The sequence below is a fragment of the Merops nubicus genome, unplaced genomic scaffold (genome assembly GCF_000691845.1).
Source record: "Merops nubicus isolate BGI_N331 unplaced genomic scaffold, ASM69184v1 scaffold22895, whole genome shotgun sequence".
NCBI lineage: Eukaryota > Metazoa > Chordata > Aves > Coraciiformes > Meropidae > Merops > Merops nubicus.
Window position 1 is genome coordinate 28,459 of NW_008607920.1, and position 10,617 is coordinate 39,075.

Below are 10,617 nucleotides of genomic sequence, written 5' to 3' on the forward strand. Positions count from 1 at the left end.
GCCATTTCAAATGTTCCATTAGAAAACAATGAACACGCCAATCTCCTGGATGGCCATAATCTCCAATATAACCATCACTGCTCTTGCAATAGTCTAAGTTATCAAAAGTGCTGTTTGCCAAGACCCACAAGCTCCCTTAAGGGGCTTAAGAAGCCCTTTGCAACAGCACTGAGATGTCTGCTCTGGGAGTACAGGCTTTCTAGGGGATAAAATGGAATTTTATTAAGTACTGCATGGAGCACACGAGATACAGTCACCTCTGGTAGGCAATGTTAGGGCGCATGACAAAAGGCTGATCTTAACCCGCAGGAACAACGCCAACTGCTGTAACCTAATCAAGAGAAATCTGACCTGGCTGCTCCCAAGGCTATCACAAGATCAGCCCATGGAAGGCCCCCTTCCCGGAACAGGAAGGGCCATAATGCCAGGCATGGAACCCAAATAACCCAGTCAGAGAAAGAAGCTCCCTACCCCACCCCAGCTCCTCCCAGGGCTGTGACTGGAGAGGCACCAGCCTCATCAGCCAGCAGTTGAAACCCATCAAGATGAGCCAGTGGCAAGGCTCTCCAGGACACCTCTCAGGCTGAGAAGGGTTACCAGCTTTAGGGGTGTGAAACTTACTATGGGACACAGGGAGAAGCATCTGGGCATTGAACAAGCCTTGTTATAGTATGTCTAAGGGAGGAACCAAAGTCAGGAAAAGGGAAGGATCAAAGAGGTTTGAGAAGGAGTAAGCTTGAGAAAACACAGAGATAAGGGGATAAAAGAGGATAAAGGGTCACATGTAACCAGGCTGATCAGCACACTTGTCTGGCTATGCTCTGCACCCGATCAGCACAGTCCATCCTGTCTTCTCTTTAAACTCCAGTCCTAACTACTTTCCTGGGTGACAGGACTCCTTATATGCATCCATGGAGCTCCAAGTGCCAGGCAATGGAGTCATGATCCAGGGGCCATAGCTCCCCGTGTGTCTGCAGTGCCAGTGGATCACTGGAGTGGTGGGAGTGTGTGTACATCATATAGATGTGTACATCAGTGTCTCATCAGAAGCCACTGTCAAGCCTGGGTAGCTGGTGAGTAGGATTTGTTGCTGGGAAGCCATATGTTGAAGATGCAGTAAACCTAGTCTGGATTAACAGGAGCTCCACCCCAGATACCAGGAAGACCATGAGGCTCATTGGGTGTGTGCCTGTGACAGGTGGAGACAAGAACATTCCCAGAGGAGGGCCACAAAATGATCAGAGCACTGGAACACCTCTCCTATGAGGACGAGTTGAGAGAGTTGGGGTTGTTTAGCCTGGAGAAGAGAGGGCTCCAGGAAGACCTTCTGGCAGCCTTTCTGGTTCAACCTGGGTATAAGGAGCAGCAGCAGACTCACCTCCATCAGGCTACCAGCTCTAGCAACTCCTACCACTCTGTTTTGTGGATCTAGCCAGACATTATTTGGAAAGTAGAAATGAAATTGCTTTGCCCACGTTTTGAGCATTACTCAAGTTCTCTCTGCCTCATTCCCAGCCAACTGGAAACTACAAAATGATGGTTATTACAGCAACAAGCCCCAGCTAATACAGTTTCTCCAACAGTAAGGCATTAGTAGCAAGCCATTTGCTCCGAGCTTCAAGGCAGCTCAGAGCTACCATACTGAGCTTACAGCTACCTGCAAAATACTACATGAAATACACCCTGCATTAGGAAGCAAAGTGTGCCAACATATCTGAGCAAGCCTTTTCTTTTTTTTTTAATTGCCAGTTGGAGGGCAGTAGTTTCTCCTATGCTCTAAAGAGATGAAAAAAGCAATCCCACTTTCCCTGCTGCATAGAACTCATGCTCTCCCTCCAGATCTCACCCATGGGCTACCCTCTCCCTTGTGCAGTGAACACAGGTGTGTTGCTTGGCTATGCAGTGAACAGACCTGGAGGAATGAGACAGCTTCAAACAAGACTGGCAAAAAATAAATGAAACATAATTGCTTTTTGTGCAGATCAGTCTCTCAATTAAGTTCATACTTGCGCCTGCATGAGAGAAGGGCTGGTAAAGGTGTGGGAAAGAATGGCTGACTTATGAGAATGATGGCTGTTTCCTTCAGCAGCTATGTGAAGAACTAAATATGCAGAACTAAAGTTCAGGATCCACAGCCTGAAGCACTTATTTTGAGACTTTCCAAAGAGCTGAAGTAGAAAAGGCTGAGAAACTTTGTGAGTAGTGCGTCCATATTAAAAAAAAAAGGTAGCATAGAAGCTATCATGTTAAAGTAAAAAAAAATTTTAAAACAATACAAGAATCTGCAAGAGACGGTGAAAAGCCCACCTCAGTGGATTGAGGGTGAAACAGAATTTTTTGTAAGAGATCAAGTGCTGGAACAAAGCCCAAAATGGGACTTCCATGTGCAGTCACTGGCAGAGGAATTAGGATTTGTCAGGAATAAATCTTCCAGCCCAGAAATGTAACTCAGAAGAAGCAAGACTTCTAAAGTCTGCCAACCTGTATATTACTGAAAACTCAAAACACTGAGAATTCAAATAAAATGGAAAGAGTTGGAAAAGACATAGGCATGTGGAGCTCAAAACAGAGTCCCAGTAAAAAATACTAAACTGCACATCTCATTGCAAGCTCACAAGCCAAACAACCTCACTCAGATGAGGAGAGGGCACTATGGACAGGAAATATTAGCAGCATCTAGCTGCAGCATGCAAGACCCTCTCAGTTTCTGAAGAGTGTGCATGGTACCTCCTAAATGATAAGCAGTAGTATTTCCCCCATGTGAAATCTTCCAAGAAACAATGGACAATGCCACAACAGAAAATCCTTTAACTGTGAAGTTGCCTTCAAATAAAATACCTATTTATTCACAGTGGGGCAAGGGGTGCAGTGAAATCTTACATGTTATTTTTTCAACAGTCTGTTTATAACTTGCAAAATAAACAAAAGATGGATGGGGTTTTGATGGCTGCAAACACGTTTGGCAAAAAGTCATTAAAAGCAATCCAAAATTAGGTTTAGTATGCATCAATCTAAGTAAAGGATTAAAAATGAAAAAAAGAAAAAAGAAAAAAAACAACCCTTCAACGACTTTATGTCAGCTAAAATGTGGATTACCATAGGTACTCATGAGGATAAGACTCACAAATGCCAACATATTCACAAAGAACAAGATGTTCCCAGGACTGTTTTCAATTTAAGGGTAGAGGTCCTCAATATCTCCTAGAGTTTTTACCTAAAACACCTGAGATATTACAAAAAATTATTTTCAAAAGACTACAGAAAATGTCATTTAGCAATTCAAAATATAAACCTGAGAGAAAAGTCAGAAATATCTTGGGCTAGCCTCAAATGAACAGTGACACTGAAGAAGTTGTCAAAACTTGTCCCATTTGTCAAAAGTACAGATGAACTAAAGGAAAAAAACCTAAACTATGATGCAGGGAAAATATAATTCTAGAAGCAAATCTATTACATTTGGTTTAATTAAGCTGGCAAGAAAAATGTTATGTAATAGTCTACACCTACTGTTTTCATTTCATTGTTATGTATCTTTGGTAAAAGACTCAATGGTTAAGTAACTAATTGTGCAGATCCAAATTGTTTTGCTAGACACAACGTAAAGCAAATAAAAGCAGCTTCCAGTGAAGTAGAAAAGTTCAAGAACAACGAGGAAACCACAGTGGCATACAACTCTCTATGTTTAGCAATTGAATTTCAGAAATTTTTTTGTTACTTTTCAATATTTTGTTCAAGAAAAGAATAATAGAACAAGAGAAGCCATGTCCTAGTCCCTGGAAAACTTCACCAAGAAATTTGGAGACCTATGTAGAAAAGCAAATTAAGAAAATCCCACAGAACATATAGGCCCCCGAGAATATCCCTTACAGTGATGTCCATAGTTTGATTTCAGGATTGTCCTTTCAAATAGGCACAAATAAAGGTGAAAAAGTCAAATAGAAAAACAGATGGAGATAAAAAGAAAAAAGACTGGCTTACAACAGAGATCCGGTTGTCTTCTGAAGACTGCAGTGATGATTTTTCTGATCAAAAATTCAACCACCTTGACTTTGAACCTCATGACTAGTTGCTTCGTAACAAGTTTAAGTTCTCAGTATTTTCAGTTGTGTTTTTTAGGATTGGCTTAAGATTTTCTGTTAAGTTCTGCCTTGAAAATTCGTATATGATATATTTATGGGCTGAACTACCTAGAGAGAAACTTTAACTCAGTGTTTTGAAGCTCTCCTTGCTTACATGCCTTAGCAGAAGAAAATGTTCTCCCTGAGAACAGGGAGCTGTAGCATCCTGCTTCCCCTGAATTCCCTTACCATAAGGTTAAAAGTCACGCTCCTTCCTTCATTTGCTTTCAACTGTACTCCACAAAAGAAACTGACCCAGATCCAGAGACAAGGTGAAGATCTCCTTCTCTCCTCCACCCTCAGCAGTATGGGACTTCCCCACTGATGGACACGCTCTCTGAGACAGGCTGAGACTTCAAAGCCTCATAGCTTCTCAAAATCTGAAATAATGCTTTCATCCAGAGGGCTGCAACAGAAAACATGGTCCACCTAATACCCCAGCCCAGCCGGTGCTTTCCAAGAGAGGACAAGACACCATTCAGTTAGATGCCAACACTAAGAAGAGGATGCAGATCCAAAGACCGGATGCCCATGAGACACAAGATCTGCACCTTCATGGCATCTTTTCACAAGTTTTATATTAAAAACTACTAGCTGGTTGAATTCAATTTTAATTATAAAGCAAAATCATTTCTATTTACATGGCTCATGTCCTAAGCAACTCAGAAACTGCCTGGTTCCTTGTGCGTTACCATGGTACTGTGGATTTGCTGAGGTGAGTGTCTATGAGAGGAGGCTGGAGAAGGTGCATTTCAGCAAAGACATTTGCCTCCACAAAACGTTTCACAAACCTTCAGTTAGGTGATTTTCATTTAGATTATGTGTAAACCTTGCCCATTTGTCACACAGACCTTTCATCAGGGAAAGATTACTGCACAGCAGGAAGTCCTACAATGTCCCTTTTCACAAGACTGATTGTTGCTCAGGACTTCATTTCTGAAGTCAAAATTTATTTATTGCACTTCACCATCATAGTGGTTTGACTTCCTCTTTCTTACATTTATTTCTATTTAAGAGCTTCTTAAGAAACTCTCATTTATCCATTGGTCACTTATTTCTTCATTCATTTACCACACTTTGCCTACTAACAGTGGACTACTCCTAGGGGATGTTTCCAATAAAAGTGTATTGTTCTTCAGCTAAATTAAAGTGGAACACAGGCACTCATGAATGATAAAATACAGTGACATAAGCATGAATGTTAAAGGCACTTTTTCCTACAAAACACCCATGAAGAGCAAGCAATACACATTTAATGCACTGTAACATTTATTTCTGTTTAGAGACTGAATTTAGATTTGCAAATTATTATCAATTTATCTCAAATAAACTGGAGCAGAGGGTTTCATACCTAGCTTGGTGAATAGCTTCTACCCATTCATCTCCATCAACTTCATCCTCGCAACGGAGCTCCAGTGGCTTCTGCCCCTCATGGCCAAAAAGAACAGTAAAGTAATGCTGTGAACCAGAACAAAAAAAAAAGTCAGAATCTCTCTTAAATAAAACTTATATATAAAATTTAAGAAGGGAAAAAAACCAACAACAACAACAAAAACAAATCCACAACAAGCAAACCCAGGCTTTTTAAACTCAGCCCAAAGCACTGCCAGCCTTGGAAGATACGTTTTAAACTGTTAGTCATGAAAAATGGATTGAAGTTGAAACTGTATCCTTAACATACTCCCCTGTGTATCAAGGTAATAGCTTTCATGATACTTATTTTAAGTTATTGTTCTTAAGCTCCCACAAGAAAACAGAATATAATTCCCTAAGCAGCTTCTACAGTCATCTCTAATAGTGTGAGTATAGTGGGCTGTCTGCAGATCTTCTTCACTTGCATTTTTTCACCAAAGAAGGTTTTTAGATGCCATCATGGGATACCAAATCTGGAACTGTCACCAGTTCCTCACAAGAATGAGGATTGTCCACTGGCTCTAGCTTATTTCCTCACCTTTCCAAAAGAACCAGAAAAGTGTCCCTTGTCATTCATCACACTCCCAAAATATTTTTGCTTTTCTTTCAAGAAGTCTCACCCATAATTGTCCTTTCAACAACATTTTGTTTCCACAAGAAAATGTTATTCATACAAGAAATGTCATATTCTTCAATGCCATTTCTTAAATGAAGGACATTGCTCATTGTAACATTCCACAGAACACAGAATTTAGAGGAGGGTTTGCTACTTTCAGAAAGTAGTAATAATAGTAGTATCTAGTGGTGAGGGGAGAACCACCAGACATCTACCTTAAACCCCTTTTCACAAGGTTGGTCATTTACAAGCTTTTGCACAGCTTTCATACTAACTTACAGCCAGGTACTAAATGGAATTCTTCCAACTTAGATGAAAATAGATGAGAAAATATTCTGCTTAAATATACAATTGTAATTTCCATAGGTGCCTTAAATGCACCCATTAGTAAGCCAGCTGTTTCACAGGCAGAGGGACCAGTGAGGGGCCTGTTCACACATAAAAGCATCTTTTTATTAAGTCTGATGTGATTCAGGAGGTCTTACAGCTAAACATCTCTGCACCATATCACTCAGTTTTCTTCATTACCTAGACCTTCCCAACCCCTCTTCCACCTTCATCTCAGTTACCAGGGAACTGATTATAACCACATGTGGCAGCAATGACTTTCTGGGGTCTAACAGCCAGTTCCAAACTTGCTCCAGTCAGCAAGCACAGTATATAATTTGTGTTCTCCCACACCATTAGCCATTGTTACAGCAGTAAGAAACCTGAAGTGATGTCAACAAACATTCTGCTTTCCTTGTCAAACCCACAGCTCAGCTGAGAGAGCCTCTCTGAGCCAAACACCATGCTGGAGATCAAGCAAATATAAACCACTTTAGGATTAGAATCCATTTCCAAGGCAGGAGAAACACAAGCATAAACAGAAACAGAAGGGATGAAATTTTACCTACTGAGAATTGGCTGCAGATATTGTGAACACTGATCATGAGTTTTGTCCATATAAAAAGAGACTATTGCAGCCACTTATTGGCCCCTTCTGAAACATCTGGCAGCCTGCTGAGCAAGTACAACACACAAGTCAGCTGAAAAGTGTGCACAGAGCAGGTTCAATGCACCCCAGATGCACTGGATTCACTACACCAGCTCTAGCACTGTCTGTGCACCTGTATGTGCACTGAGGTTTGTGCCTGGGGACCTCACATTTACAAAAGCCAGCTGCCTCTGTGCATCTGAGAACACCTATACGTTTGGTTTCTTCTCAGCTAATATAAGTATGTATGATGGCATTCCATAAAGAGAAAACTTTATTTGTCATTGATGCATTATATTAATTTGCTAAACATTGTTATATATATATACAAACCACTTTTCAAACATAAGATCACAAGCACTGTAGAATTATCAACAGACCAACAAAACAGAAACAAGGCAAAATAAGACGCAGCATTCACATTTAACAGGATATAACAAAGAAAGTGCAGGCTCAGATCTGTCAAGTTTCAGAAACAAAATAACTCCAGAGCACAGATGAGGATCAATAAATTATTAAAAGGACAATCCTATAAAACTGTAGTTTTTCAACAATGAGTATCATTTAGACCTAAATGCCATGAATAGAAAGAACAATTTAATGGGGTCCAAAGGATTCTCCATAGCAGTGACACATAAACCCTTTTGTAACAATACAGTGCTGCTGAAAACAACCTAGAGGACAGTAAAAAGTAAAGCAAGATTTCCCACACATGTGCCCTGTTTATAGACTGGAACAGTCTATTTTAAAGAGTATATTTAAACATAAATCACACTGTTCAGAGCTGCATTTTATGTAAGAAGCTATTTGTGTTTCACGAAGCCGCTACATATAAAATTAGAATAAAGGCACAAGTGTAGACAAGCACTGGATTTAATCCCATTGTGGTGGGATTCAAGTTAAAGGGAGAGACAATATTACAGTCCTCCCTACTTTTTCTTTTAAAGTGAGGTAACTCAGACCTCTTTTGAGCAAAACTTGCAGTGATCACATGTCGCAGGATTTGGACTCAGAGGTGTGCAGTTACTATGCTGATAGACATGATCTAAATGCTTCGTTAGATAAGAAAATGCACAAATTCGAACAAAATTAGCAGGCTACTAAAGTGGAACTGGACTCAATGGAAGCAAAAGCTAAATTATAAAAGGCATGTGATATTAGAAGCTATTTTTTAGACCAGCTACATCCTCCACCCCTCTCAAACATGTATATTGCACTCAAGCATGAGTATCAAATATCACATAATTTACCCAGAAATAATCAGCTCCAGAGTAAGCAAAGTGCAAGCAAAATATCAGAACATGCTTCTAAAAAGAACCTCTGAGTCCTTGAATTCTCTTTTTAAAATAAACGTTGCCCATTGAGAAAACTACTTTATTACAAGAAAACAAGATGGTATCTGTGATGCATTATGAGATTTTCCATTGGATGATGTATGTGACTGGGTCTATATATCTATTTATGTATAGACATATATAATTTTAGCACCACTGTTCAAATGAGCTAAACAGCTCAGCTTCAACATCACTGCAGCACAATACAGGTAAAAACCATCTTTCTGCACACACAATATCGGTTTCTTGAATTGATGACAGTAAATATTCCAGAACTATAGAATACATTTACATCAACCATTCTCATCATCATCACTTCTGTTGGACTAGCAGGCAGGCACTCATCTTACAAGTTAAGCTCCTACTTCAGTTCACAGGAAAGAACAACGGGATCGAGATGCATCAAGACTATTGTTGTGTATCACTTCTGTGACTTGTATTTAGTGCTTATCAGAGTTTCTTCCTATGGTGAAAAGGAAAGGCTAAGGAATGAGCTGATACACACTTGCACTTCAGACACAAGACTGGCACAGATTAAGACCCTGAGTGAAAGAAGTCCTGTCCCAGAGCACACATCATTATGCTGGGCTCCCCACTGACCACAATTTGCACCACATCTTCATCCTCATAGAACTCTCCAATAACAGCTATATTCAAAATAAGACAGCGAAAGCCCTGAAGTTGGAAAAACTAAGCACAGTTCTGGTAAAAACCAAACAAACAAAACAAACACACACTCACAAACTCACAGCCAAAAAAAAACCCAAACCCAACCCCTTCCTTCCACATCACATGGAAACTACAAAGGACATCTCCTACCCTATCTCTTATCTCCTACCCCCTGGTAACTTATCACTACATCTGTTCCATCAGTGACTCCTTTCCATCCCTCAGCAGTTGTAGTAACCCAACATGTCTTTTCCATTTGTAAATTAGTGGTGATGGGTGCAACAATTCAGTTCCTGAAACACTGAAGGACCAAGGAGAATGGGCACTCATCTTCCCACGGTGGTGCTGCTGCCTGTCACAGGCAGAAACGCTGCCACCCTGGGTAATAACAGCGCTTGACAATTCCTAATGCAAGCTCCTGCTTTCAGCGCCTCTTAAATTCGGTCCGCTTTGAATACCTGGACAGAAAAACTCATACAGGAGAAATTATGCACGTGTCAAAAGTGTTTTTCTTGTCTTATCCTTCCACCAGCGTGGCATATAAACATTTAAATTATGTTTCAAAGGACTGCAAGGTGACTACCAAATTTTGTTGTGTTGTGGGCTTGTAAATGATTATAGTGTGGTAACAGCTACTTGCCTATGAACTGCTTTTCCCTAAATTTTTACTAAACATAACCCAAATTTAATTATCTTCATAATATACTATAAAAATACATTTTTTTAAAGCTTAAATGTGGTGTGGCTTCATTAGATGCTATTTCCTGATTTTTCAGTGATTTATTGCACAGTCTTGGTTTAATCACTCAAGCTGGGGCTTTGAGAGTAATTTTAAAATTCTAGATGTCAATATTGATAAGCATGGAGACTATAAAAATTAAAAGCCTTAGCAGGAGTCTGTCTTCAATACGAGGCATGAGGAAGCTTAATCATTTGCTCTATCTTTAAGGTTTATTTTCACTCATAAGGACATGTTAAAAAATCTTTGAGGCTCAAAAAGGTGGGAGAGGCAATTAATCAAATTTAAGATGACAAGCTAAAAATATTTCTCAGTCCTGACTTCTAAAGACATTTTCATTTCAGAGTCTAGAAACCTGTATGCAGTCTCAAGCACTAGTAAATTATTGAGCAGAAGAGGACAATCACTGCAGCAACTGAAGGCTCCTCAATAATCCTTGAAGGAAAAGCAGACAGATGCAGTTTAAATCAAAGCAGCTTGTACTATTCAAGGACATGTTAAGTCATTTAGTTTTCAGATGTGCTCTACTGACAGTATTTTGCCCAATTTATCAAATACAAAACATTTTGTGTATTCTGTATTTCTGACACCCCAGGGAAATGGAAAGGAAAGAAGGGAATGTGTTTGGAACACAGCATCCCTGAAAAGGCACATGTGCAAAAGGGTGAGTGTATGGAGATGAGGAAGATGTTTGTGGGAGAAGACAACGCTTCCAACCCATCACTGGATCAGCAGCACCTTAGAGGGAAAGA

At 39.9% G+C, this 10,617-nt stretch overlaps 1 protein-coding gene across 1 annotated transcript in view; it reads right to left on the bottom strand.

The window, feature by feature from the left end:
• The window catches only part of RASGRF2 (Ras protein-specific guanine nucleotide-releasing factor 2), a 58,107-nt gene that overhangs the window by 25,224 nt on the left and 22,266 nt on the right, over positions 1-10,617 (bottom strand). The window contains exon 2 of the mRNA XM_008940131.1: positions 5,470-5,576. Within this exon, the coding sequence (XP_008938379.1) occupies positions 5,470-5,576 (107 nt within the window). The remainder of the gene's footprint in view (positions 1-5,469; positions 5,577-10,617) is intronic.